Source organism: Sceloporus occidentalis, unplaced genomic scaffold, assembly GCF_023333645.1.
Source record: "Sceloporus occidentalis isolate IW3139 unplaced genomic scaffold, rSceOcc1.0.p SCAF_7, whole genome shotgun sequence".
In the NCBI taxonomy this organism is placed as follows: domain Eukaryota; kingdom Metazoa; phylum Chordata; class Lepidosauria; order Squamata; family Phrynosomatidae; genus Sceloporus; species Sceloporus occidentalis.
In genome coordinates this window covers 98192863-98220570 of record NW_028316987.1, presented here as the reverse complement: position 1 = coordinate 98220570, position 27708 = coordinate 98192863, and the positions used below count along the sequence as shown (strand labels likewise).

Here is a 27708-nt window from a genome sequence, read left to right as displayed (position 1 = left end):
ATGGCCAGCAGGTTGGTAGGCGCCCTCCCTGCAAAAGGAGGGTCCCGGCCCCCGGACGGAGGAAGGGTGGCGGGGCTCTGCCGGGGGAGGCTACGTTGCTTTGCCTTATTGCCTTCCGGGCTTTCCCTCTGGGAGGACGGTGGGGCGGGGGTCCCTCTGAGGGCCCTCCCCGGCCTCCTCCTCCTGAGCCCTGACCCCAGCCCTTCCCCCGCAGCACCTACGGCCGCCTTTGGCGGGAGTCGCGGGTGACGCTGCAGGAGCTGCTGGCCGAGGAGCTGCCGCCGGAGCCGGCCAAGGGCGAGCGGAGCCGGGGCGCCTTCCAGCAGGCGGTGGGCACGCTCTTCGTGCGCTACGTGCAGACGGCGCGGCGGCTGGAGGCCTGCTACGACCAGGTGGTCCACCCGCAGAAGCGCCTGGTGCTCCGGCAGCTGCTCGACGGCGTCCTGGGCCGCCTCCTGGAGCTCAAGCAGCAGCTGGTGGAGCTGGACCTCTCCGAGTACCACTACCTGGACCACGTCCTCGAGGAGCTCAAGCTCACCCCGGTCAGGAGCCGCCCGCGCCGGGAAGGAGGCAGGGAGGCAGCCCGGCGGCTCTCCGGGCCTCCCTGACCGGGACGTCCCCCCTTCTCCGCAGGCCGAGCTGGAGCTGCCCATCCCCAAGTACTTCCTGGGCGAGCGCGCCAAGGTGCTGCAGGAGCGCCAGGAGGTGCTGGCGGGGCTCCTCGCCCGCCTGGGACCGGCCAAGGACCTCGCCGTGAGAGCCCTTCTTGCCTCGCTCCCTCCCTTCCTTCCCCGGGGCCAGGCGCCCCTCTCGGGAGGCTCCGCTGAGCCCGCGGTGCTCTCCCTTCTCAGCCGCCCAGGGCCTCGATGCCGCGGGAGGAGGCGGTGCGGCTGATCCAGGTGGCGGAGCGGATGCGCCAGGGCCGCCTTCGGGCCCGCTTCATGTGGGAGATCCGCCGCGACGAGGAGCGGGAGCGCCGGGCGAGGGAGAGCGGACTCTCGGAGCCCAACCGGGACATGGCCGCCACCTGTATCCAGAAGGTCCGGGGGACGGAAGGGAAGCGGGCTCCTCTCCAGGCCAAGGCCGCGGCGGGAGGGGGGGGGGTCTTCGTGCCCGGAGGGGGCGGCCCTTTGAAGCGGCTCTTGTCCCCGGCCGGCAGATCTGGAAGGGCTGCGTCGTGCGGCGTTTGACCAAGGCTGCGCAGCGGATGGAGATGACCTTCATCGGCATGGTAGGAGCCCCTCTCCCTCCCTCCCTCTCCTGCCGGGCGGGGGTCCCTCCGAGGCCGCGCTCGCCCCCTCCCCGCCATTCGCCAGAGTTGAGTTCAGCGTTTTAAATAATTGTCTCCTCGTCCTCGGAAAGATGCTATTTAAAATCCATTTGGGGCCCAATGAGGCGGGAAAGTGCCTGGGCTGCTGCCGGGCAGAGAGACGCGGCCCTCGGGAGGAGCCCATTAGGGGCCATTGCCTCGCCTCCGCTAATGGACCCTCGCCCCAACGCCAAGGAGATGGAGCCGGAGCTGATGGGCCCCTCGCCGGCCATGATCCGTGCCCAGCTGGGCGAGGAGCTGCGGCGCATGCGCCAGGCGGACCACGAGGCCGAGTACCAGGAGGCCCTGGACCACGTCCGCGACGCCATCTACGAAGTGGAGGGGCCCAGCATGCGCGAGGCCCTCAAGGACCAGCTCCGCCAGTGGTTCATCGAGTGCCGGTGAGCAGCCCGCGCCCGCCCCCGGCCTCTAGTCCCAACTCCTCGGGAGCCCCGGGGACACAAACCCTGCTCTGCCTCTCCTCTCCGCCGCAGGGACCTGACCGGCCGCTTCCCGGAATACCCCGAGGAGGGCCTGGGGGGCTGCGCCGCGCTCTTCGCCCAAAAGACCCCCGAGGAGGTAAGGGCCGCGGGGCCGGAAGGGCCGGAGGGACGGGGCTCTTGTCCGGAGCAGGGCCCGGGGCCTCCTCCTGACTCTGCCCCCCGCGGCGACGACGCCGGCAGGTGAAGGAAGAGCTGGACCTGGCCGAGATCCAGGCGGAGAAGAAGAAGAAGGAGAAAGGCAAGGAGAAAGGCAAGAAGGAGGAGGAGGAGGAGAAGAAGAAGAAAGGCGGCAAGAAGGAGGGAGAGAAGGCCAAGGACAAGAAAGCGGTGAGCCCTGCTCCCTCCCTCCCTCCTTCCCTCCCTGGCGCCCCCAGCCCCCGCAGAGAGGGGCCCTTGGGACCCGCTGGCCATCTGTCTGTCTGTCTGTCTGTCTGTCGGTGCTGAGGGCCTGTCTCCTCAGGAGGAAGACGAAGGGCCCGGCGCCTCCCGCTTCCTGGCCGCCATCAACCAGGGCTTCCTCCGCTACACCGGTGAGTAGCACCCCGGCCCTGCCCTGCCCTGCCCTCCCGCCAGCCCCGCCGGCCCCTCCTTGCTCCACTGACCCCGCTGCCGCCCCCGGCCCAGGCTGCTGGAGCGACCGAGACGAGGCCGTCAACTTGGAGCAGCGCTACCAGGAGGAGCTGATCAAGGCGGAGAAGCGGCGCGAGGTCGAGGCCGAGATCCGGCTGCAGGTGGGACCCGGAGGAGGGCAGGGGCCCGAGGGGGGCGCCCAAAAACCCCTTCCCTTCCCCGCGTTTCCTTCTCTCTTTTTTCCCGGCAGGTGGACGAGCTGATGCGGGAGGAGCTGCAGAACCTCCGGCGGGCGGTGGACCAGGAGGAGATCCGGCCGGCTAAGCCCAAGAAGCCCCGGAGGGCCGGCAAGGTCTGAGGGACCCCCTTCCCTTCCCTTCCCTTTGCTTCTGGGGGCGGCCGGGAGGCCGGAAGGAAAGGAGGGAGGGAGGGAGGGATCCCTTGCCGACGGGCTTCCTCTGGCTTTCTTGGCGCAGAAAAAAGGGAAGAAAGGCAAGAAGGAGAAGGACTTGACCCCGGACAGGTAGGACTCTGGGGAGCCTCCCCACACGCCCCCGCCCCACTCCAAGGGGCCGCTCTGGGCCCTCAACTGGCGCCGGAGAGGAAACGGAAGCTGCCCCCGGAGGCCGGACGGAGGTGCTGCTGGTCACTCGAAGGCAGGGCCCACTCCCCCCGAAGAGGCAGGATCGCTCTTTTTTTTGGGGGGGGGGTCCACCTGGAGGCCCCGTTTCTGCCGGCTCTGGGTCCGGCCTCGGTGGCGCCTTTGGACTACTGTGAGGCGCCCTGCCTGGGGCTGCCCTGGAAGGACTGGTTTCCGCGCACAGTTCAAGGTGCTGCTGGGGTGCCATGAGTCCCAGTGTGGGTTTGGCAGGCCTTTTGCCCTCGGGGCCCCAGATCCTCAGGCGAGGGGCCCGGTTGGGGACAGGCCTTCTCGGTGGCTGCCCCCAGAGTTTAGGAGCCCTTTCTGTAGAGTCCCGGCGGCCCCCTTGACAAACTGAAACCTTTTTATTCAGACAGGCTTCTAAAACAGGAAGGTTGCAAAGTATGGGCTGCTTGGAGCTGTTTTAACCGAACTCTTCCTAATCGATTAGTAACCCTTCATCTTTTAAAATGGCATTTTCCTTTGCTGTTTTGCCTTAATGTTCCTTTTCTGTGGTTTTTAATTTGTCTTGTTTTGGATCGAGAGTTGCTTCGCGGACCAGTTTTGGGAGGAAAAGAGAATACAAAGAAACATCACAACCTCAGTCCTTTCAGGGGAATCACCCCCCCCCCACTGACTTCCCCCCACTTGAGGCTGTGGGGGTTCCCCCCCCATGGGGCTGGGAGCCATGGCGACCCTGTCACGGGGCTTTCTTGGCCAAATTTCTTCAGAGAGGGGTTGCCCCCAGTGCCTTCCTCTGCGGCTGAGAGAGTGTGACTTGCCCAAGGCTTCCCAGTGGGTTTACATGGCGAGGAGGGGATCGGGGCCCAGGTCCCCCAGCGCCTCCTTGGCCAGAATGCTTTGATTGAGATTTCCTGCATGGAAGAAGGGGGTTGGACTGGATGGCCCTTGTGGTCTCTTCCAACTCTACGGTTCTATGATTCCTTGGGAGTCTGCCAGCAGGGCAGTTTTCCATGGGAAGAAAGCGGACCCAGCAGGATTCGAACCGTGGACCCTCGCAGTCGGCCTCGCTGGCTCTGGCCGCCCATTCCGGCTGCGAGGGAGGATGACCCCGGCCTTCTCCCCAGGACTGTGGACTCTCTCTACGAGGAGCTCGTCCTCCACGGAATCATCAAAAGGCCCCCGAAGGTTCAGCTGGCGGAGTACGCAGGTGAGTGGGGAGGGGTCTCTTCCGTTGCCCCCCAAACCGGGCCTCTGCCACGGAAGGGGCTTTGGTGGGGAGGGGTGGTGGTGCTTCTGTCCACTTCGGGCAGGATTGCTTCAGAGGGCTTCGCCGCTTCCTTCCTCTGAGGCTGAGAGAGTGTGACTCGCCCCTGGCCGCCAGCGGCGTTCCGTGGCCTCCGGTGCAATAGCCCTGCGCCCACCCACGGCGCCAGGCTGGCTCTCAAGGGGGCCCGGACAGACCGGGGGGGGGACCCCCTCAAGGCCGGAGAGCTTAGAGGGCTGACCAGCTGGAGCCAGGCCGGGAGGGCAGGAGGCGCTCCGCGGAAGGACTGCGGAGGGAATCGGGGAAGAGTTTGGCTTTCAAAGGGCGGTGGGTCTCTGGGTGGTCAGCGGCTGAAAGGGGGGCGTGGAGGGGGTCTCTGCCAGCCAGGGATGATGGGCCTTACAGCTCCTCGCAGCTATGGGATGCCCGCCGCTCGGCCCTAGGGCCGCCGATGGCCTTTTGGCCTGCTCTCCCGGTGTGGCCCCAGGGCTGCGATCAATTTCTCTGCAAGGGAAGGGGGGCATTGGGACTGGATGGGCTTCGGCCACCCCCCAGGGCCCTCCATCCGCCCCACTTTTCCCCCCGCAGGTGATTTCTGCTACCTGGGCACCGTCCTGCGGCAGCAGCGGATTGAGCCGACGCCGTCGACGCTGGACGTCCGGCAGAACATTACCCTGTACGCCATCCTGCGCCTGGGTAGGTGGTCCTGAAGCCAGGCAGCCCCGACCCATAAACCCACCCGCCGCCCCCTTCCTTCCTTCCTTCCTTCCTTCCTTCCTTCCTTCCTTCCTTCCTCCTGGCCTCCAGCCCCTTCCCTTCTCCTCCGCCTTCGCCCGCAGGGTCCCCCGCAGTCCACGAGTCCGCGCCGCTGGTGAGGTCGGTGCTGCTGGCCGGTCCGTCGGGCACCGGGAAGAAGATGCTGGTCCACGCCGTGTGCACCGAGACCGGCGCCAACCTCTTCGACCTCTCGCCGGAGAACCTGGTGGGCAAGTACCCGGGCAAGAGCGGCCTCCAGATGCTGGTCCACCTGGTGCTCAAGGTAGCCCCCGGGGGAAGGGAGGGGAGGGGAAGGGCCGACTGAGGGAGGGAGGGGCTCACGCGACCCCTTCCCCTTCCCCTCCGCAGGTGGCCCGTATTTTGCAGCCCTCCGTCATCTGGGTGGGAAACGCGGAGAAGACGTTTTACAAGAAGGTCCCGAAAGAGGAGAAGGAGGTCCGTGGCTTTTCGGGGGGGGGGGGTCCAGGGAGGGAAGGAGGGAGAGCAGCGGCGCCCCGGCCCATTGGGGGGAGAGGGAGGGAAAGGAGACCCCCGCTCCCTCCCCTCTTTTGGTCGGGGCTGGGGGGGGGTCAGGAGAAGGTGTGTGTGTGTGAGATGGGGGGGTCCACGCGCCCCCTCCGTCCGCCCCTCCGTCCCTCCCTCCTCCAGTCCGACCCCCGGCGGCTGCGGAAGGACCTGCCCCGGGCCCTCCGCCTGCTGAAGCCCGGCGACCGGGTGCTGCTGATGGGCACCTCGGACAAGCCCTACCTGGCGGACGTCAAGGGCCTCTGCAAGACCTACGAGCGGATCCTGCTCATCCCCCGCCCGGACTACGCCTCGCGATACGGTGGGTGGGCTCCGGGGCAGAGGGCGAAGGCGAGGGAGGGTCCGGAGCCAGCGCGGGGAACGGGGCGAGGCTGGCTCCGCGGGGCCAGGTGGTCCGGGAGCCCCTGACCCCGCTCTCCCTGCCTCCTTCTGCCCAGTGGCCTGGCAGCGCCTGATCCAGAAGCACGGCGGGGCGGTGACCAGCGGGCTGGACCTGAGCTCGCTGACCAAGGTCTCGGACGGCTACAGCCAGGGAGCGATGGCCAGGGCGGTCCAGGCGGTGCTGAGCGAGCGGAGGCTCCTGCAGCTGCCCAAGAGGCCCCTCCACGCCGCCGAGCTGCTCCAGATGCTGGCCCGCTCCGACCCCATCTTCCCGGAGGAGGAGCAGATGCTCAAGGTGACCCCCCCCAAGAGATCCCGGGGCAGGAAAGCATAGCAGGGGGGACCAGGCATCAGCCTTAGGTAGAACTTCCCCAGGGCTGGACGGGGTCTGGGTGGCCCTCTGTCCCATGACTGGGTCTTCCTGCATGGCCGAAGGGGCCGGATTGACTGACCCTCGGGGGCTCTCTTTTCCTGCCATTGGGATCCATCTTTTGGGCGCAGCCTTGGGTCCAGTTCCAGGGAACGGTGGCCTGTAGAATCGATCAACCGACTTTGCTGAAGAGGGAGGGAGGAAGGCCGCCTTGTTCCCCCCATCCCCCCCTGTCCACCCCCAGACCCTCTTGGCCGGAGGGGGGAATAGGGGGTCCCTGTTGCTGCCAGAGCGCCCCCCCCCAATTCCTGTGGGGCTGAGCCCTCCTCCTCTTTCCCAGGAATGGTACAGCAAGACCCCGCTGGGCAAGAGGAAGGCGAAGGAGGAGGAGGAGCTGCTGAAGGCGGCGGAGGCAAAGGACAAGAAGAAGAAGAAGAAGAAATAGTGGGGGGGGGGTCTGTTTGTGTGCAGAAAGGCTGCTTCCTGGCTCCCGGCTCTTTGTTTGCACAGAAATGCAAAGCAGAGTAAAATTATTCGAAGGAATCAAGAGATGGGTCTGAGGTCCTAAAACGGTTCCACGGCGTCCCTCCCTCGCGATGCCCTCCTGGCAATCAGGAAAGACTCTGGCCATGTTCTGAAGCCATTCTTGGAAACAGCGGGCAAATGGAGGATGACACCGGAGACCATGGCTTAAAAGGGAAGAGCATCCCGCTCCTCCCGAAAGAAGCAATGGCTGGGCCCCAAACGATGCACGGTCCTTGCCGCCCGGGTCTCTCTCTCTCTCTCTCTGTGTCTTTTGAGCTAACACAGAAACCAGGCTCACGAAGGAAGCTGGGCAATTTCGTATTCACAAGCCTCAATATAAGAGCAGCCTGACTGGTGCCGTTTGGGCCGCATCTTCACTGCAGAAGTGACCCAGCTTGACACCGCTTTAGCTGCCATGGCTCAGTGCGATGGGATTCTGGAAACTGTCGTTTGTTGTTGCCGGAGAAGGCTAAACGTCTCACAAAACTACATTCCCCAGCATTCCATAGCGCGGAGCCATGGCAGTTAAAGTGGTGTCAACCCGGATTATTTCTGCAGCTTTGGGAAATCAGCTCCCCCAGTTTTCCTCCCATTTGCCCAGTTCTGGGGTGGGATGACCACTGCCGGCGCATACAGGCCGCTCTCTTCCCGCCCTCCATGTCAGGCTTCCTGGGCTTCGCCTGCTTCCACGCTTCGGATCTCCCTCCCTAAGTTCCGCCGGTGGCCTTTGGGTCATTCTGTCAGAGTCGGGTTTCGCGCCCACTTCCCCGCTTCTGGCTCTGGCCACCCCTCCGTCCTTTGCCAAGGAGAAAGCCCACCTCCCTGGGAGCTTCCCACCTGGATGCCCGGCTGGGCCTCTGGTGGCTCGGAGGCCCGCTGCCCAGCCCTCCTGGCTGCGGGAGTGATGGGCCTTCGGGCAGTAGAGGCCAAGCCCGGGGCGATGGCAGGCTCCGCTGCAAACAAATCCGGAGAGAGAGCTTGCTTTGGACTAGATTTCGAATTGGGGGTCAAAATACACTGCAGGAATAACCCACCCTGAGACCTGGCTCAGTGCTAGGCGATCCTGGGAACTGTAGTTTGTGGTGGCACCAGAGCTCTCTGAGAGAGAAGGCTGAATGTCTCACAGAACTACAGTTCCCAGAACTCCCTCGCATTGCGCCAGGGCAGACAAAGCGGCCTCGAACTGGGTGATTTCTGCAGTGTGTTTTGGCCCTTAGTCTTTCCTCCACAAGGACAGCACTTGATGCTTATATCGCCATATAAGCGGTAAGGATCTCCCCTCCGCTTCTGCAGCCCAGCTTGCCTCTCTTCTGCTTGGGAAGCATATCGGGATGGGCCTGACTTGTCGGGAGTCCCCCAAGGCTTCGTTTAGGGAACAAAGTGTTGAAACAGGAAAAGTCCCAAAGCTGAACCTGTCAGAGATGAGCTTTCCATCGCAGAGTGGCAGGGAAAGACCTGCCCGATCGGACCCTGCGAACTGAAACTGGCTCAAACAAGGCACCGAGCTTATGGTTAATGAAAGGTCTGCTGGTGGTTTGAATGTATATCTGCCTCCCAAGGACCGCCTGGACAGACGGGGTCAGAGAAGAAGAAGAGAGAGAGAGGGGCGGAGGAGGAGGAGAAGCAGGGGATGGCCGACGACGACGAAGGAGGAGGAGGAGGAGGAGGAGAAGCTCTTCTGCCACTAACCTCTGGAAGGAAGCGGCTTGGATCACAGGGTTTCTGGGTTCGTTTTTGATTGATCTAAAGTTAGGGTTTGTACCCCGCCTTTCTCCCACAAGAGGATCCGGGAGGTACTTAGGACCATGCAATTCAAAAGACAGAAGGGAGCAAGCAGCAGCTGCCTTGACTGCTCCGAAGAGCGAGCCAGAGACCGGGGACTCGGTTGTGTTTCCAAAGGCTTTGGGGGGGCTTGGATTAGGCCGGGCTCCGAGCCAGGACTGGACTCACTGGGCAGCCTGCCCTTTGGCGTCTTGCAAGCAGCCTGGGCTCAGGCCAGCCGCATAGGGGCAAACTGGCTTGTCAGCCCTCCCTTGCGGCTGCATTCACCAAGAGCAGCAAGAAGAGTAATCAGGAAGGGATGAGCCCCTGCAGACTCAACGCGGAGCAAGTGTCCGAAGGCGGAGCCCTGGGTCCCTCTGCCTTTAAGCAATTGGCGCATCTCTCCTCCTTAGAACGGGTTTTCTAACGGAAGTCTCTGGCAAGTTCCTGACCGGCCACTTTCCTCAGGAAGCCCATATTGCAATGGCTCCGTCTTCGGTGGCACGGATTCCAAGGAGCCATTGAGTCAAAACGCCTTTAAATTCCTCAGACTGCCTTTAAATATTAAATGTCTGCCACGAAGACCAAACCGGTCCTTCTTCCTGAACAAGACCCAGGCTGCATCCACACTGGAGAAATAACCCGGTTTGGCACCGCTTTAACTCTTTTTGGCTCCATGCTATGGAATTCTGGGGGTTGGAGTATGTTGTGGGGCCTTCCTTCATTAAGCTCCGCTCCGTTCTGGGCCCACAACAAACTCCAACTCCCAGAATTCCACAACCTGGAGCCAAAAAGAGTTAAAGCGGTGCCAAACCGGGTTATTTCTCCGGTGTGGCTGCAGCCCCAGTTACCTCTGGCGGTTGTGCGAACACTGAAGCAGAAGCCAAAGGGTGTCCAGCAATAATGTCTCTCTCTCTCTCTCTCTCCTTAGTCCTGGAGAGAAGTGACCAGTGACACTATTTTGGGAGCCGATGACGAACGAGAGCCTCCTCCTCCTCCTCCTCTCTGGTCGCAGGGGGCTATTTTTACCTCCTCGGGACTCAGGCCGGGGGCGAGTGGCTGGTCTCGCGGGGGCGGAAGAAGGAAGGAAGGAAGGAAGGAAGGAAGGAAGGAAGGAAGGAAGGAAGGAAGGGGCGAAGCAGCGCCAGCTCCTCAAGGCCTCCCCTGGCTCCCCGCCCCATGTCTCTGCCCCGCGGACCCTCGCCGCCCTCCCCCTCCCTCTGCTCCCGGGGGGGCGATGGGGGGCGGCGGGGCGGGGAGAGTCCCCGCCAGGAGGGCCGCCGCCGTCGCCCTTCCCCTCCTCCGCCGCCCTCCGCGGCCAAGGGGCGCATCCTCCCGCCGCAGGGAGCCCCTCGAGTGCCGGGACGCGGTGCTGCAGAACGCCCTCTTCGCCGGGGACCTGGCCCAGGTGCGGCGCCTCTTCTGCCGGGGAGCCCAGGTCGACCTGGTCATCCGGGCCAAGAGCCAGGACCCGCGCTGGACCTCCCAGGAATGGGGTAGGGCCGGGCGGGGGGGGGAAGGGCGCCGGACCTGGGGACCTCGGGGGGGAGGGACCCCATCCAGGGAGGAGGTCCGTCGGGGGGAAGGAAGCACCCCACCCAAGTACCCCCCCCACACACACACACATGGCCCCCTGTTCTCTGGTCTGGGGTGACCTCTAGGCCCCGCGAGCGAGGAGGGGGCAGTTCAAGAGACCCCCGCGGAGGAGGGCTCTTCTTTCACGGGTTCCCCTTGAGGCTGGGGGTCCCACACAGGGCTCCTCGGCGGGGAGGACGGAGGGGTCTCTCGACCCGAAAGGAGAGTCTCCTCCCCAAACACACAGACACACGCAGGAACCGGGGGGGGGGGAGGCGGAGAGGGGCGGAAACTCTGGAAGCGCCTAGAGACCGGCAAAAGGACTTCCCCAAACCCCGGTCTGGAGGGGGCCGAAGGGGCCGGAGGCGGGGGGGCTGCTGGTCAGTCGGAAAGCGGAGGGGCGCGGGGGGGGTCTAGTCTGTGCTGGATGGGCCACGCTCCCCCTGAAGAGGCAGGGTGGCATTTGGGGAGGAGGGGGGCTCCACCTGGACTCGGCCTTGAAGCGGGAGAGCCACGTTCTGCGCTGCTTTTGCCCATGATCATCCTGATTAGTCTTATGCTTTATGGATATAGCGCTGCGTCCCAAGTGCGCCTCTTCCCTTCCAGAAGCTCAGACCCAGTAGGTTTTTACCAAATCCCTGTGGAGCCTGCCCTCCGTGGCCCAGGCCTTAGCCATACCCCTCCCCTCTCCCTGGATTGGGCTCCCGTAAGACCCTCCACTTGGGGCTGCCCTTGAAGAGCGTTCGGAACCATCGGCTGGTTCACTGGGTCAGGGTTCGGGGGAGGAAGCCCGTCTCCTTGGCCTGCGATGTCGCCCCCGAGGCCCCTTTGCGAGCCAGGAAGCCCCATAGGGCCCCTGCCCCGTCCACCTGGGAGAGGCTGTCTCTTTAGGGGGAAGCCCCGGGGCCCCTCCCTCAGTCCCTTTGGGGCGGGGGTTTCGCAGGGGCCGCCCGCCCTCAGGGTCCGGAAAGTCCTCCCCGTGGCAGGCGAGGTTTCTAAAGCCGGCGGCTTTTATAGAAGGGGCAACAGAGAGCCGGACTGTTTTAACTGTTCTTCTTCAATCTTTTTTCGTTGCATTTTATCCTTTTAATGTGTTTCAAAACGGTGGAACTTTAATTCGATTTTAATGCTCGCTTTTTGCACTTCCTTTGAATTGTGAGTCGTTTTCAGCCCCGTTTTTTGTGAGAGGAAGCGGGATCGTCGTCGTCGTCGTCGTCGTCCTGCGTGGGGCCTGATGGCTCTCCCCGCCTTCGGCCTTCGGCCCTTGCGAGGAGGAGGAGGAGGAGGCTCCCTTCGGCCGCTCGCTCGGGGTTTGGCAAGGCTGCGCAGTGGGGCCGCCGTGGGGAAACTGATGGCGGTTTTGGTGGTTTGGGGTTAAGAAAGTTCCGCAGCACCAACAGCCAGAAGCCTGTCCTCCCGCGGGGTCTGGTAAAACCCGACTGGATCTGAGCTCCTGGTCAAGAAGCAGGAGGCATTGGTAGCCCAAAGGAAACTGCCTTGATGCGGCGTTGCTTCTCAGCCTTAGCCTCTCCGGTGTAAGTCAGCAGGAAACCCGTCTTTAGCAGCACAGCCTGGTTTCTGGGTCCCTGTTTAGGGAGAGCAGAGGCCGAAGGGCAAGGACCGTTACTGACCCCTAGGAAAGGGGGCTAGGGGACCTCCCAGGCCGAGAGGGCGAGAGCGGGGCCTCCTCCTGGGGCCGAAGGGGCGGGATCGCGCGGGACCCTCCCCGGGCAAGGCAGCCAAGTGGCTTCTCGCCGCCCCCGGTCACAAGGCCGCCCCAAAATAGAAGCCTCCTCCTCCTCCTCCTCCTCGGCCGCGGGTCCTGGGTCGGCCAGCCAGAGGGGCCCATGGAGCCCATCCCGACGCGGAGGGCCCGGGCGCTGGCCTTCTGGAGGGCCCTCCTGGCGGGCGACGGCTGCCAAATCCTTTGCCTGCTGGGCGACCCCGACAGCGGCGTGGGCCCCAACTCCGTCTTCGACACCAGCGACGCGGAGGAGTGGAAGAACTACCGCGGAAACTCCCGCTGGCTGAGTGAGGGGAGGGAGGGAGGGAGGGAGGGAGGGGGTCCCGGGGAGGGGCTCCGCTGCCTGCCGCCGGGGTCCCCTGGCGGGGTGGAGGGCGCGGGGGGGCTGGCTGGGGCCGTCCACTGCCACTGAGCCCCCCCACCCCCGCCTCCCCTCTCTCTCGGCCGCAGGGATCTGGGCGCTGACCCTACGAGCAGGAGCTGACCACGCCGCTCCAGGTGACGGCCAGCCGGGGCTACCTGGACTGCCTGCGGCACCTGCTGCTCCGCGGCGCCGAGGTGGACCTGGCCCCCGGCGGACAGACGGCGCTCCACGCGGCCTGCGCCGCCGCCACCACCGACTGCGCCCGGCTCCTGCTGTCCTTCGGCGCCGACCCCGAGGCCCTTTCCGAGGAAGGACTGCGCCCCGCTGCACCTCTGCCGGAGCCCCGCCTCGCTCGAGTGAGTGCCTGCGGAGGGGAGGGAGCCTGGGCCGGGGCGGGACGGGGGCGCGAGGCGGTTCCCTGCTCCATCTCCTTCTCCGGTGCAGGTGCGCGCGGCTGCTGCTGAGCCACGGAGCCCGGGTCAACGGCGCCTCGGAGGAAGAGAGGGAGGACCGGCCGCTGCACGTGGCGTCGCGGCTTGGGCTGGCGGAGCACGTGCGGCTCTACCTGGACCACGGGGCCGAGCTGGAGGCGTCCAACGCGGAGGGCCAGACCCCGCTCAACGCCGCCTGCGCCCGGAGCCACGCCGCCAGCCTCGGCGGGGAGGACGACGACGGCGCCGAGGCCTGCTTCCGGGTCTGCAGGCTGCTGGTGGCGGCGGGGGCCCCGCGTCGATGCCCCGGATCGGGACCGGCGGCGCCCGCTGCACCACGCCTGCAAGGCCGCCAACCACCGCGTGGTGGCGCTGCTCCTGGAGCGCGGCGCCAGCGTCAACCTCATGAACTACAGCGGCGGACCGCGCTCCAGGCCGCGCTCCAGGAGGCCGCCTACCGCCTCGACCGGCGGCCAGAGCTGACCGTGCGGCACCTTCTCAACCACGGCGCCGTCCGCGTCTGGCCCGGGGCCCTCCTCAAGGTGGGCGCGCGGCAGGTCTGGCTTCCCCCCCCCCCCCCAGTTGCAGCGCCCTGGATTCCCGGCTCCGTTGGGGGGGCGCATTCCCCTCGGGCTCCCGGACGCTCTCCCGCCTTCCCCGAGCCCCTGCCCTCGCCCCGCTCCCCAGGCACCCCGCAATTAACACCCCTCTGTCAGCTGTTAACACCAGATTAAAGGGAGGGCTAAGTGCAGCAGGGCAAGCCCTCTTCCCTGGGACAGCTCCCAAGGAAGGAGACTGTGAAGGACAGGTTGCTTTCCTGTAAGAGTCTTTCTTCGAGGGGCCATGCTCTTACTGTCGGTGTTTAGGTGGCATCTCTTTCCACAGAATCATAGAGTTGGAACTAAGTGACCCAAGAAGGGCCATGCAGCCCACCCCCTTCTGCATGCAGGAACTCACAGTCAAGGCACCCCCAACAGATAGGCAGCCAGCCTCTGCTTAAAAGCCCCCTCCAAAGAAGGAGACGCTTTCGAAGGGAGGGTCTTCCACTGTCGAACAGCTCTTACTGTCTGGAAGTTCCTCCTGATGTTTAACGGGAATCTCTTTTCCTGTAGTTTGAATCATTTCTTTAATCTCTGGAGCAGCAGAAAACAAGTCTGCTCCATGCTCAATATGGCACCCCTTCCAACATTTTAACGCGGTTATCGAGTCCCCTCTTAACCTTCTCTTCCCAGCTTATATAGCTCTGTCTTTGGAACCTCCTCTCCGCCTGATGCATCTGAGGAAGTAGGCTCAAGGCTACCAGCTTCTTTCTTTCAGTCGGTCTGTTAGGTGCTACTAGATCCGTTTGCCTAATAACTGTCCAGACGGACACACTGACGTGTTTGAATTCTTCCCTGGACCTAAACGTGATGCTCCTATTGATGTAGCATTGGCCTTTTTAGCTGCTGCATCACACAGTTGACTCATGTCCAGCCTCTGGTCTACTGACTCCAGATCCTTTGGACACAAACTGATGTCAATCCATGTTGGGAAATGTAGTTCTTTCTTGAGGTTCATTAGAAACTCAGGAATGTAAGCAAGATTGTTTAATCTTACTAGCAGAGTTTACATAGCGGAATATGAGGCAAGCAGGAAAACTTTCAACTAGCTCCACTCCTTTCTCCCAGCCCCCCCTCCCCCCCCCCGTGTCCCCAGTAAAAACACACAGTCACTTGGTTAAAAGTGAAAAGAAATAAGTTTACTTACCAAATGATGTGTATGAAGAGATAGACAGGTCTAGCTTCATGTTGCAAGAAACAGGAGGTAGAAAACATGCTTCTTAGAAAAGTCCTATCCCAGCATCTTTTCAGCTCTGGATGCAGCCATGCAAAGTTAGCAGTAAGTAAGTTTAGGTGCTAGCAATGGCGTCTCATCTCTGCTTCTTCTTCAGCTCAAGACAAAGGGTTAGGTATGTCCTCATGGTAAACAGGAAATGAGGAGGGGGTTGTTAGTGGGCAATAAAAGTACCATAGACATGCATTACTGGAAGGTCTCAGCAGCATGCGAAGTTGCCATATCCCAACAATCCAGCTGCCCCCATCCCACATCTGAGCCTTTGGGTTTTTCCTGCCCAGCTGAAGTATCCTACATGTCTTCCTTTTGACATTAAATTGGTTAGTTTTGGCCCCGTTCTCTCATCTGTTAAAGTCATTTTGAATTCTGATCCTGTCTTTTAGGTATTAGCTATCCTTCTTAATGTGGTGTCATCTGCAGATTTGATGAACATGCCCCTTATTCCGTCATCCAGGTGATTGATAAAGATGTTGGATAGGGCAGGGCCCACGCCAGAACCCCACTGGGCACCGCACTGGTCCCAGAGAGGGAGTCCCCTTCTTTGGAGGTCTTTAAACAGAGGCTGGATATGGGGGTGCTTTGATTGTGAGTTCCTGCATGGCAGAATGGGGCTGGAGTGGATCAGGGCCCTTCTTGGGTCTCTTCTAACTCTATGATTCTATGACTTCTCTGCAAGAGGAAAAGGAGCCATTGCCAAGTATACTCTTTGGGTTTGGCCAGTTGGCCAGTTACAGATACACCTAACAGAAGCACTCCAGCCCACATTTCATTAGCTTCTTTGCAATGATATAATGGGGGACCCTGTCAAAGGCCTTACTCAGATCAAGATATTTATTTAGGTATTGATACCCCTCCCTTCAGCCCGAATGGCTCTCAGGGAGGCTTACAATATTATTTTTAATCAGACAGTTCCCTGCCCTCAGGCTTACAATCTAAAAGACACGACACAAAAGGAGAAGGGAATGGTGGAGGGAAAGGGGATGAGGTCCAGTGGTTCTTCTCTCCCTCTAAGGCCTGGACCAAGGCAGATGGATTGATATGCCACATCCAAGGCATTCATCGGGCGCCTCTGGGGCTGAAGGGGGCATTTGGGAGGAACTGTTCGAGGTTCTGAACCGGAGCGGTTAGGCTCTCCTTTTCTGACCCAGGCTCTCATGGCAGGTGGTCCGCCATTGCTGCGCGTCCCCGCGGACCCTGGAGGCGCTGCTCAACACCTACGAGCGCGTGCCCGTGACGGAGGAGTGGGCGGAGGCCGTCCCCGAGGAGCTCCTGCAGGTGAGTCTGGGTCTCAGGCCCTCTCCCCGGAAGCGAGGCGGTGGCCAGAGAGAGAGGCAGGGCGCCCCCTGGCTGCCGAGAGGGAGGGCTCCGGGTCCCGGTCCCTCGGCCTCACCGGCGGCCCCTTCCCCCCGTTCCCCGCAGCGGCACCGGCGCTTCTTCGAGTCGCTCTTCTCCCTGGGCCGGGGTCCGCGCTGCCTCCAGCACTTGGCCCGCTGCGCCCTCCGAAGGGCCCTCGAGGGTCGCCTCCCGGAGGCCCTGGCCGAGCTGCCACTCCCGCCGGCGCTGCTCCGCTTCCTCCTCCTCGACTTCGAGGACGTCCTTTACTAGACGGAGGAGGGCCCGAGCCCAGCCGGAGCGGCCCTCGAAGGACCCGGCAAGGACTGTCTCCCCTGTGACGGCCCCCCTCCTCTTGGACCTCGGCTGCCCCTGGGGATCCTGCCCCCACCAATAAAGCTCACCTTCGGCGGGACCCCCGGCGTCCGAGTGGACTAAGGAAGGGCTCTCGGGCTCCAGCTCCCCATCGAGGGGCCGCTGGCCGAGGAGGCGGGCGGCGTGGGAGAGGCCTGAGGGGGCAGAGGGGCTGGGGGGGGCGCCAGGGACAAGGAGCGCGGGAGAAGGATTCGCGCCCACAACCCGCCACCGGCCCGATCCCGCGAGGAGGATCCCGCGAGTGTAAGCCAGACGTCCCCCAGGAGAGACCCCTTCCTTCACCATTAGTCCTCCCTTCACCTCCCCCCCAGGCGACCCTTCTGGGCATCTTGGGGACCCAAGGCCGGCTGGCTCTCCTCGGACCATTTTCTGGCGGGGGCCCGGCAGCGGCTTCTCCAGAGAGTGACCCCGGCTGAGGCGCACGTGGTCGGGGTGCCCTCCGTCACTCTCCGGGGCCGGTTCTGCCGTGTCCTTGCTCTGCGCCCGCGAGGAGCCGAGGCTCAGCCCCACGCGTCTCTCCGGGCCCAAGGTCCTCGTTGGCCCTGGCGGATCCCGGCCTGGACGCAAAGGGGCGGAATCGCGGGACCCACCGTTTCCGTGGGAGGCTCAGCCGCCTGCCCTCCCTCGCCCTCCAGGCCAGCTTTGAGCCCCTTGGCTCCCTCCGGACCTCGCGCCAGCAACGCCAGTGGCCGAGAGCGTGTGACCCAAGGGAGGTCACAGGGCGGGCCTCTTCTTTGACAGCTCCCCCAAAAGGCTGCGGCGGGGGCATCCGGAGGCCGGCGGACCCTCCCCTCGCAGGGGCCCCTGGGAGCGCGTGCCCGTGCGCGTGCCCGAGGGGCTGCTGGCGGCGGAGCCCGAGGCACTTCTTCCGCGGAAACATGAGAAGTTTGCGGGGGGGGGAGAGGTCGCCGCGAGGGTCTGGGGACCGCCTCAGCCCCCCCAGCGACCCCCCAAAAAGACCCCGGGAGAGTTTGGCCAAAGTGGAACTTGCCGGCCAACTGGGGGGGAGGGGTCCCAAAGCCCCGGAGGGTGGGCTGCTCAAGGCGAAGGCGCCGGGTGCTTGCCGCCCTTGACGCCCCCCCAGGGCCTCCTGTCCACGCGAGAGGGCAGCCACGAGGCCCCCTTCTCCACCCACCCACCCACCCACCCACCCACCGACCCCCCTCCGCCATATCCCTCCCCCGGGGCCTGCGCCCCTCTCCCCTCCCCGCTTCCTGGCCTCCCCCCTCGTCCCGCGACGCCTCTTTCCGCCTTGTTTTTGGGGAAGGCGTTACAGCCACCACCGGAAGGACCCAGGGGCCAGATAGGTCCCCGCCTCGCCCCCGCTTTGCTTAGTCTTGGGGGGAGGCGGGGTCCCCTTGGCCGAAGAGGGCGGAATCGCTCTTCACGGAGGGGGCCGTCCAGCACCTTGGATAACTCTCCCGCAAGTGGCGCCCCCCAACACCCATCCCAGCCCCCCTCGGCTGAGGCTCCCCCTCTGCTCGGCCCCCTTCCCTCCCCAGAGCCCAAGCCCCTCCTTCCCCGCGGAGCATCTGGTCCCGCCCTCCCGACAAAAGGCCCTTGTGCTCTGGGGGCGCCGGGGGGGGCTGTGGGTAAGTGGCCCTCATCAATCACTGGGCATAATGGCTGATGGGGCGGGAGGGGCGGAGCCTTCCCAGGGCCCCCTCGGCCCCTCCCCTGGGAACCCTCCGCGGCGCTCCTTGGCTGGAAGGGAGGGAGGGAGTGGGGTCCGGCTCTGGGGGCAACTCAAGCGGAAGGTGAGGAAGATGGATGAGCCCCGAGCGGGGGAGGGGAGGGGAGGGAGGGAGGAGGAGGGGGCGGGGACCACGGAGGCCGGGAGACACCCCCTCCTCAGCCGCCCCTCCCTCTCCTTCCCTCTCCCTCTCTCCCTCTCTTTCGGCGGTGGAGCGCGGACGCGGCAGACGGAGGCAGAAGAGGCACTGGGGCGGCGGAGGCGGCGGCGGCGGGTCTGTCGGTGGGGCGGTAGGCAGCGGCTCCCCGGATGACCCAGGCGCCCGCAAGGCAGCTCCGTGGCCGAGCCCGCGCCTCGGCCCCGGCTGGACCCCCGACGGCGCGGACGGCGCTGAGCCTGGCTTCCAACGGGGCCCGGCCGGGGGGGAGCCCGGCTGTCGGTAGCTCCGGGCAGCTCTCGGGGCCATGCAGAGACCCGGCGGAGGCGGAGGCGGAGGAGGAGGAAGCGGAGGGGGCGGCATGGGGGGCGGCGGCCAGGGAGCGGCCTTCTCCATCGACTCCCTGATCGGACACTCCCCGCCGGCGCCGCGCTCCGGGCCGCTCCTCTACACCGGCTACCCGATGTTCATGCCCTACCGGCCGCTGGTCCTCCCTCAGGGACCGCTTCAGGCGGCGGCGGCAGCTGCGGCGGCGGCGGCGGCCGGTCTCCCCGCCGTTGGCCCCTTTGGCCTCCTTCGCCGGGCGCCTCTCCAACTCCTTCTGCGCCAGCCTCGGGCAGGCCGTCCCCTCCATGGTCGCGCTCACCGCCGCCGCCCTGCCCAGCTTCGGAGAGCCCCCCGACGGCTTCTACCCGGCCCAGGAGCTCCCGCCGCCGCCTCCGCCTCCGCCGCCCCCGATGCCGCCTGTCTCCGCCGCCGCCGCCGGGAGGGGAAGCCACCGCCGGGGCGCCGGGGCCGAGAGCCTGGAGACCGAGGAGCTGCTGGCCGGGACCCCCCTCCACTTCCCGGAGCCCTTTCCAGCGCTGGCAGGTGGGTCAGGCGCGGGGGAGGCGGCGGAAACTTTCCTCTCTCCCGGCAAAGTTTGCTCCGAAGAGGGGAAGGCTTCTGGGGGAGCGGGGGGGGGGGGAGCGCGGGACTCGGCGCCAAAGAGCCACCCGGAGGGCCGGAGCAGGACCCCCGGCCGCCTTCGCCCCGTCTCCAGGGCGGGGAGGGTTAGGGTCCGCCTTGCTGTCCCGCCCAAGAGCCGCTGCTGCCGGGCTCAGAGTCCTACCTCCGGCCAACCGTCCCTCGCGAGGAGTGCCTGGGCTCACGGTCCGAGCCAGGTCCGGTTGCCGGGAGAGGTCTCTGCCCGACTTAGCCGGCGGAGGGTCCTCAGAGGGTCCCCGGTGCAGCCGCCAGGGAGAAGCCCGAGCTTCTGCCCTCCGGTCCTTGCAGGGCGGCAGGCTGGGCTTCCTCTGCCGCGCGACCTCTCCCTTCCCCGGAGCAGCCTCGGCCGGACAGGGGCCGGAGGGGGAGAGGTCAGCTGGGGACCGAGCCGGGCCGGTGGGGATCCCGCCAAGCCCTCCGCGGGCCTGGGCCGGTCTCTCGGCCGGCAGGGGCTTCCCTTCCCTCCGGCCCTTTCCAGTCCCAAGTGGGAAAGGGCTACTCGGGTGCCAGAGCCATGCCCCCTTTCGCCCACTTCCGCTGCTGCCGTTTCGCGGGCGGAGGAAGCTTGTTTTCTGGGACACGGAGCAATGGATTCACTGCAGCTCAACGTTGGGAAGCACGGAGGAAGAAGGTGGCGGAGTTCCCTCTGTCCCAGAGCGGGCTTGGACGGGGCATTCCTGCACGGCAGAAGCAGGCGGGGCTGGGGCCCTGGGGGGTCTCCTCCACCTCCAGGATTCCGTTTTACCGTTGGTCCAGTAACTGCTAATTCTGATATGGAAGGGAAGGGGCTCCTGCATCTTTCATAACAGAAGGGAAGAGTGGACTATGGATTTAAATTCATTCTTTCAGGCATGGCTGTCGTTAGACAAATATAAAGGAGGTTATGTTCACTCGTCTCTTAATCCGTGATCTGTGTTTTTCATCAGGTTGCACTAAATTGTGATAGACTATGTCTGTGTTGAAGGGTCTGGAAATCAGACAGCCCTACCAGGATAGACTTAGGGAGATGCTGGGGATGTTTAGCCTGGAGGTGATACGATAATAGCCCTGCTTACATACTTGAAGGGAGGTCATATTGAGAAGGGAGCAAGCTTGTTTTCTGCTGCTCCAGAGACTAGGAGGCAATGGAGCAATGGATGCAAGCTCCATGAAAAGAGATTCCATTTAAACATTAGGAGGAACTTCAACAGAGGAACACGCTCCTTCCTCGGAGTTTAGTGGAGTCTCCTTCTTTGGAGGCTGGTTTTAAGCAGAGGCCGGATGGCCATCTGTCAATGAGGATGCATTGATTGAGAGTTCCTGCATGGCAGAATAGGAGTTAGGCTGGATCAGGGCCCTTCTTGTGGTTCTCTTCCAACTCTACTATTCTATGATTCTATGAAAAGAGATTCTTCCTCGACATTAGGAGGAACTTCCTGAGAGTGAGAGCTCTCTCCCTCGGAGTCTGCTGGATTCTCCTTCTTTGGAGGCTGTTTTCAAACAGAGGCTGGACAGCCATCTCTTGGGGTACTTCGAGTGTGAGTTCCTGCATGGCAGAAGCCGGGATCGTCCGCCAGCTGACCTCTCTCCCCTCCGGCTTCCCCTTCGGCCCAGGCTGCTCCGGCCAGGCGGCTGCCGGGAGAGACACGGGAGGGACCGGATCCAAGAGCGGCTGAGGGGCTGAGGGCTGGATGGCCCTGGGGGCTTCTTCAAGAGTCCATGAGCCTATGAACCCCGAGGTCCGATCCCGGTCAAACGCAACGCCGGGGTTTCAAGGCGCTTCCTAGTCCCACAGTCCTTCGGTGCTGGTTCCCCAGAAGGGCCTCCTGCTCCGTTGCTTAGAAGGGGGCTGACACTCGAGTAGACCTCCTTCCCAGAAGGGCGCCTGGAGAGGCTGCCGCCCGTGGGCTCTTGAGCCGAGAAACCCAGGCGCTGCCCTCCTTCGAGGGTCTCCTTGGGAGCAGGAGTCCGAGGGCTGCGGTTTCCACCCGAGTTTTGAACGAGCCTCCCGAGGCGGAATAGGAAGGAAGGAAGGAAGCAAGCAAGCAAGCAAGCAAGCAAGCAAGCAAGCAAGCAAGCAAGCAAGCAAGCAAGCAAGCAAGCGCGGGGAGGTTTTCCCGACCGGCCCGGTCTAGGCCTTGCTCCCGGAGTCGTCCTTGTAGTGAGTGGCCTTTCGGCCTTTGCAGACCCACGGCGACCCGAACGCGGCTACTTTGAGCGGCTGGGCGAGGGCTCTGGCGGCCGGGCTCCGGTGGCTGAGCAAGTGGGCAAGTCACACTCTCTCGGCCTCAGGAAGCCCCCGCAGAGCAAGAGATCTGCGACAGAGAGGGCAGCCCAGCGCCCAAACCTCTGCCCCACAGTGGCCCTAATCCTGGACAAATACCGGGCGTGGCCCAGGGCAAAGGCCCTTCCGATCCGGCCGAGGGCCCGGCGGGAAGCAGGCCCTGCTGCTGGGGCTGCTGGGTGCTGCAGTCCAGCAGAGCGACAGCGGGGTTGGCTCTAGCCTTGCTCCTCTGCCAAGGGATGGTCCGCAGCGCTGGCCAAGCCCCTCCTGAGACCGGGGCTGGGGGCTTGCTTCGGAGGAGAGGCCCCCATGCCCCCCCCGAGTCTGACTGGAGGGGCTTCTCTCTTCGCAGCAGCGGGACCCCCGCCCTCTGTGCCCCGCTTTTGCCTTATGGGGGGGAGTGGGGGCCGTAGCCGGGGCAGTGGCGGGAGGCCTGGGGCTCCTGAGCACGTGCAGAGGGCTGCCATCCAGGGCCTCCAGGTAGGCCGGTCCTTGGCCCTAATCCTAACGCCTTCTCCTTTTTCTCTCGCAGAAGGGAAGCTCTACAGCTCGGACGAGGAGAAGCTGGAGGGGCGGCCGGGCGAGGCCTCGGGCGGCAGCGAGCGGGAGGACGGCGAGAGCTCGGCGGAGAGCGGGGCCGGCGGGGCCGGGGCTGGCGGGGCGGAGGACCCTTTCCTGGGCGGGGGCGGCGGGGGCGGCGGCAGGGGCTGCTCTTCCTCCTCCTCCTCCTCCTCCTCCTCCTCGCCTTCCTCTTCCTCGGGTCCGAGGGCGTCCAAGGCCAGGCGGGGCTCGTCGGAGGGTCCCGGGGGCTCGCTCCCGCCTCAGCCTCCTCCTCCTCCGCCTCCTCCGCCGTCCTCCTCTTCCTCCTCCTCGGGCTCCCAGCCGGGGGCCAAGAGCCGGCGCCGTCGGACGGCCTTCACCAGCGAGCAGCTGCTGGAGCTGGAGAAGGAGTTCCACTGCAAGAAGTACCTGTCGCTGACGGAGCGCTCCCAGATCGCGCATGCGCTGAAGCTGAGCGAGGTCCAGGTCAAGATCTGGTTCCAGAACCGGCGCGCCAAGTGGAAGCGGATCAAGGCCGGCAACGTCTCCGGACGCTCCGGGGAACCCGTCCGCAACCCCAAGATCGTCGTCCCCATCCCGGTCCACGTCAACCGCTTCGCCGTCCGCAGCCAGCACCAGCAGCTGGAGCAGGCCGGGCCCAACCCCAACCCCAGCCGGCCCTGAAGGAGGGAAGGAGGGAAGGAAAGAAAGACCCCCCCCCCCCAAAGCACAGGCGCCTCTTGTACAGTGCAGAAGCCAAATCCCCTTATTTATTCCGTGTAAACGCCTGGACGGACCGCCCCCCGCCTGTATATACGCCCCCCGACCCCCCCGGGTCCGTGTCTCTGTTCTGTGCCCAATGCTGCTGGTGGTGACGATGGTGGTGGTGATGATGGTCAATAAAGCGACTTGTTTTCTATGGAGAGACTCCGTGTCGGGGGGGGGCGCCTTTTAAACCCTGGGGAAAGAGGGCGGAGGGAGCCCCGGCCCTGAGGTAGACCCCCAACCGGTGGAGTGGGGAGGGGAAGGCCCTTCCCCGGTGTTTGTGGCAGGAGGGGGAGGGCCTGGCCTTACCGAGCCCCCCCCCCCGGTCTGTGGTTGCTATTGTTGCTGCCATGATGATTAAACCATTACTGTCTGTCCCGACCCTTCCTCTCTTCTTCCATCTTGGACGGAGGGGGGGGGGGCGACAGTGACCGTTTATAAGACTCAAAGGATTAAACGGAGGTGGAAAGGTTCCAAGCTCTTGATCCAGGAAAGGACCCAGCAGTTTCAAAACCAGGGAAGTGCGGACTTTGCGGGGCATCAAAAGAAAGCACCCCCCCCCCCCCCGCTGCCAGGACGAAGGACTGGTCCAGGCACCTCCCCGGAGGGCCTTGGCTGGGGGGGGCTTGCCAAGCGGTGCGACCCCCTCCTGCCCCCTGAGGAGGCCTTGGGGGGCTTTTGGGGCTCGCGGGGGGCAGGTAGGGAGAGGTTGCGGGGTTCCTTTGAAGGCGGGCCAGAACCCCCCCCCCAAGCGCTTCCTATTCCCTGCCTGGCTGAAAAGAGCCCCCCGCCGCCGGCTGTCCAATGTCCCGCGGAGTCGCCCTCCGAGCCCCCCGCCCCATTTGCCTGCTCTGGTTCCAGGGAGCTTTGGGGGGCGGCGGCAGGGGGCTGTGCTTGGGGTCCGGGTCCCTCAAAGCGAAGCCGGGGCTTGGGGGCGCCGGGAATCATCCTGGGTCAGTCCCAGTGTGGCTGCACTGCAGCTCCCAGCATGCCTCACAGCTCCGCAGGGCTGTCCAGAGGGGCTGTTGGGAGCTGCAGTCCAGCAGCTTCTAGACAGAGCTGCATGCTTCTCCCCGGGAACAGGGTCCCTGCCCCAGTGGCACCTGGGGAGTGGGCGGGGGCGAGGGGGTCAAAAGGGCACGCTGCCCCTCGGTCTCCCCCCCTCCCCCAAGGCTGCCCACACCAAACCCGGCATCACTCTTCTTCTGGGAGTCACTCTGTGCAGTCCTCAACCCCCCCCCCCCCCCCTCATGATCCCACTGGCTCCTTGGGGCAAAATGGCTCTTGGGAACAAGGCTTTTGGCGGAGGATGCAGGATACCAGTCCAGCGGAAGATGACAGCCGCCCCCTCGGAGGACATGCCAGCAGGGGGAGCCCTTTCCATGGGGGGCTCATCCATCCCTTCAGGAGCAGCGGAGCCAGCCCCCCCCATTTCCCACGTATGGAGGTCAGGAAGATCCAAAAGGGGGGGGGGTCCTTGGGGGCACCTCATTGGGTCCCGTGGTCCCACCTGCATCGCCCCTTCCCCCTGCCCCCCCCACCCCAGGAGCACCAGGCGCAGCGTGTGGTCTGAGGAGAAGGGCAGTGTCTTTATTGGGCAGCTTCCATTCTGCGGCCGCAGGTCAAAGGCTGTCCCTCTCAGTCTCTGGCACACATGGACACACGCGTGACACACGGAGGCAGGCCTCCAAGGAACCTTATTTACATACTATCATATAAATATTTCCAATGTACATTTTATACACAGGGGACTGAGATGGGGGGGAGCAGCATCTGAGGTGGGGGTCAGCCAGTGAGCCCCCAGCCAGGCCAGGAAAGGCTGCAGCGGACGGGGTAGGGGTCTTCCCTTCCTGGCAAAAGGGGGGCTGGGGGTCAGGGAGGGGAGCTGCGCAGGGCTTCTCTTTCTCGGGGGGGGCACGTGGGTCCACTTCCCTTTTTCCAGGGGGGCTCACATAATTCCTGGCCCCCTGCTGGGGTGATAGTCTGGGGCCACCCAGAGCCCCCCACCTCATGTCCTCAGGCACCATGGGCAGGAGGGAGGCTGAGGAGCTGCCCTTGCTTCTTGCTGACTGGGGCCGAACCCCCTCCTGAGAGGGGACAGTGGGTGGGGGCAGGGGAGGGCCCTTCAGTGGGTGGCTGGGCAGGGGGCCTCGGAGCAGGTCGAGGCGGCATTGTTGTTGGTGTTGCGCCGGGGGAGGCTGGGGGTCAGGGGGCCCGTGGTGCCAGGGGCGGCATCGCTGGGGCACCCATGCTGGAGCAAGATGTCCACACATTCCTGGCTGCCGGCGCGCCGGGCATAGGCCAGTGGGGTCTGGCCCCGGGCGTCCCGTCCTTTTGCATCCACTCCGTACTGTGGGCAGAGAGAGAGGAGAGTCAGAGGAGTGAGGGGAGGGATTCCAATCCCTTTGGCCCCGTGGGGGGTGGGGTGGGGGCCCTTCCTTTACCCAGATGAGGAGCTGTGTGAAGACCACATTTGCCATGGAGCAGGAGAGATGCAGAGCCGTCCGGCCGTCTCCATCCCCGTACGTCTCGTTGACCTCCTCCTTGGTGCCATGTGCCAGGAGAGTGACCACTGCCCGCAAGTCGTCCTCCACCACGGCCCGGAGCAACTGCTGGCCCAGCGGCACGTCCGAGTGGGGCAAGGGGACCAGGAACAGCTTCTGCTCGTACTTGGCCCTGATCCAGCGCTCCTTTTCCTCCCTGTGAAGGGCAGAGCCAGGCGTCATGCAGGTAGACCCCTCCTTTCCCCTTGGAAGCAAAAAGAGCCCCAGGAGACTCCTGGGGAAGCAGACACTCCATCCATGTCCCTACCCCCCAGGAAATGCCGGCTGCCGGGCCCACAGCAGTGAGCGGGGCGCTGGGGAGAGGAGCAAGGCCGAAGAAGCGACGGACATGGGGGTGGCAGCGGCGGTATCGTGGCTGCCATCTCTCCGACGGCACAAAGGCGCTGGTGCCGAGGGACCTGATCGATGCTGCTGGCACCCCGCTATCTGTTGCCCATTCTGTCCATCTGCCTCTCGCACAGAGTCGTCAATGCACCAGTGGCTGGCGCATGCTCAGTGCCTCCTGCCCCCTGACCCGCTCTTATCCGCTGATAAGGGAGAGGCAGAAAAGGCCTCTTGTTTGGGTGTCCAAGAATGACGAGTGAGTGACAGGCAGCCCAGGCGGGTGTGAAAGAGCCCCCTCAGTGCTTCAATTATTAACCCCTTCCTCTCTTTGCCAGGGACTGGGGGGGCTCCCTGTTGTGGTCTTGGCCAGCATTCGCTCACTTGCTCAATCACCAGCCACTTTTGGGTGGGTGGGGGAGCAAAGGGACTCGTGGCCCAAGCAGCGGTGGCAGCAGCGGATTAAGCATGGACCAGGCTGCCTTCAAAGCAGCGAGGACCAGATTCTTCTCCAGAGAAGCTTCTAGCAGTGGCATGGGTTTGGGGCCCGCATTTCCAGCACCAGGGAGGGCTTTGCCACAGAGGGGCTGAGACGCAGAGGCTCTAGGTTAGCTGCCCTCGGAGGAAGGGGTGGCTGGCAGCCCCCTTGGGATTCAGATTCAAATGGCGGTTTCCTGGCCTGCCGGGAGGTGTTTGGCAGCTGAGCAAAAGCGGTCAGCTTCAGTCCCAGGCTCGCCCCGGGAGGCACCCACTCCCAGTCCTTCCAACCCACCAGTGGTCCTGAGATCCAGGCGAAAGGCGTCTCTGTCCCCTCCAGCACCCAGTGGGCCCCCTGAGCCTACAGCCTTTCCAAATTAGCCCTCCTCCCCAAGCCGAATAGCATCTTCTCCCTCCTACTATAGAGTCCTTTCCTCTTTTTCCCAACTGTTGATTTTATCATTATGTTTTATATTGTAATTTATTTAATTTTGTTTCATAATTTGGGATTGACAGTTGAGAGGGGGACAACTTTGAATTGGATTTGATGTGTAACATATTGTTTTTCTGATTCCCTGTGAAAAGGCGGGCTATAAATAAATTGTATAATTATTATTATTATTATCATCATCATCATTTGCCATAGGCTCCTGGCACTGCAACACCCATCATCACATAACTGGGGATAAGCAGCACTTGAACTGCCAGTGGGAAGGCCCTTCGGGATTCCCCTAAACATCTGTAATGGGGGGGGGGAAGGAAAGCCGCCCAAGAGCAGCCCCCCTCAGGCTCCTGAGTTGCTGCTGTCCCCGACCCCCCGGTCATTCTAGTTACCTGGAGCTGTCTGGCCCAGGGTGGGGGTAGTTCTCCACGGCCCCCTCCCAGACGGAGTTGGCCACCGTGTTGCCAATGGCTGTCATCACCATCACTAGCTCCAACGGCCAGTCGTCCAGGTCCAGGGAGCGGACGCGCGAAAGGTGGGTGCCCAAGTTGCGGTGGATGCCCGAGCACTCGATACAGATCAGGGCCCCCAGGTTCAGGCTGGCCCAGTCCGGGTCTGCGGATGAAGGGGGGGTAAGCGCTTGGCCACGGCAGATGGCGACCGGTCCTGGCCCAAGGCAACCCTCCCTCTGCCTCTCGCTCTCTTCCAAGAGGCACTCGGCCACCCAGACAAACCCCCTTTTCGACTCCCTGTCTATCCCCCCAGGGCAACTTCAGCGCTCCTGTTGTTGCTGTTGCACTGGATCTGTGAAGAGAGCAAAAGCACCCCCCTTCCATGGTATTAACCTCAGCGCCCCCCCCAACTCACTGGGTGCATCGCAGTCCACGCAGAAGCTATTCCCGCGCACCGTCCGGATCGACTGCAGAGCGAGTGCGTCACCATGGCCACCCAGCCGGGCCTGAAAGGAATACAGCCGGCGTGGCATGTTAGTGCGTTGGCAGCGGGATGGCCTTCCTATTTAGTACCCCCACACTGCCACCACCCTCCATGACGTGCCACTCTTCATCCCCCCCAATTGTCCCCCCCCCAGCAGCAGCGGGGCTCAACCGTCCACCTCCACCTCTCCTCTCTCTCACTGCTGAGAGCACTGAGGCATGCTCAGAGGCACTCTTTTGGGTCCTGTTGATGGGCCCAGAATGACCCCCCTCCTGCCATGTCATCTTCCCCAGTGAACCTGCTGGTAGGGGGCAGCCCTC

The 27708-nt window shown here is 63.9% G+C and overlaps 3 protein-coding genes and 1 pseudogene across 3 annotated transcripts in view; 3 read left to right on the top strand and 1 right to left on the bottom strand.

Annotated features, from left to right (window-relative positions):
- On the top strand, positions 1–6748 carry DRC11L (dynein regulatory complex subunit 11 like). Its single transcript, XM_089534039.1, has 18 exons — positions 1–11; positions 215–542; positions 634–753; positions 852–1040; positions 1160–1231; positions 1505–1710; positions 1804–1888; positions 1993–2176; positions 2437–2543; positions 2633–2734; positions 2859–2905; positions 4111–4193; positions 4839–4946; positions 5090–5289; positions 5376–5462; positions 5676–5853; positions 5990–6228; positions 6644–6748. The coding sequence occupies exons 1-18, from the start codon at positions 1–3 to the stop codon at positions 6746–6748; spliced, it is 2451 nt and encodes an 816-aa protein (XP_089390165.1).
- A 2938-nt stretch (positions 6749–9686) lies between these two features.
- ASB10 (ankyrin repeat and SOCS box containing 10) lies at positions 9687–16205 on the top strand. Its single transcript, XM_089531488.1, is given in 9 exon segments — positions 9687–10085; positions 12359–12375; positions 12377–12592; positions 12594–12628; positions 12717–12996; positions 12998–13121; positions 13124–13245; positions 15698–15811; positions 15956–16205. Coding segments are annotated over 9 exon segments (1353 nt in total). The 5' UTR covers positions 9687–9826; the 3' UTR covers positions 16142–16205.
- Positions 16206–18400: 2195 nt separating this feature from the next.
- On the top strand, positions 18401–22595 carry LOC149310249 (homeobox protein GBX-1 pseudogene; annotated as a pseudogene).
- Positions 22596–24222: 1627 nt separating this feature from the next.
- Positions 24223–27708, bottom strand: part of AGAP3 (ArfGAP with GTPase domain, ankyrin repeat and PH domain 3) — a 93149-nt gene continuing 89663 nt past the window's right edge. Inside the window, 4 exon segments of the mRNA XM_089533991.1 lie at positions 24223–24998; positions 25093–25348; positions 26845–27067; positions 27320–27410. Coding sequence (XP_089390117.1) covers positions 24774–24998; positions 25093–25348; positions 26845–27067; positions 27320–27410 — 795 coding nt within the window. The 3' untranslated portion in view covers positions 24223–24773.

Excerpts from the sequence above, each read along its gene's own strand:
- DRC11L (XM_089534039.1), top strand. Across the intron at positions 754-851 it reads GACCGGCCAAGGACCTCGCC|CCGCCCAGGGCCTCGATGCC; the intron begins GTGAGAGCCCTT and ends CTCCCTTCTCAG. Across the intron at positions 4,947-5,089 it reads GTACGCCATCCTGCGCCTGG|GGTCCCCCGCAGTCCACGAG; the intron begins GTAGGTGGTCCT and ends CTTCGCCCGCAG.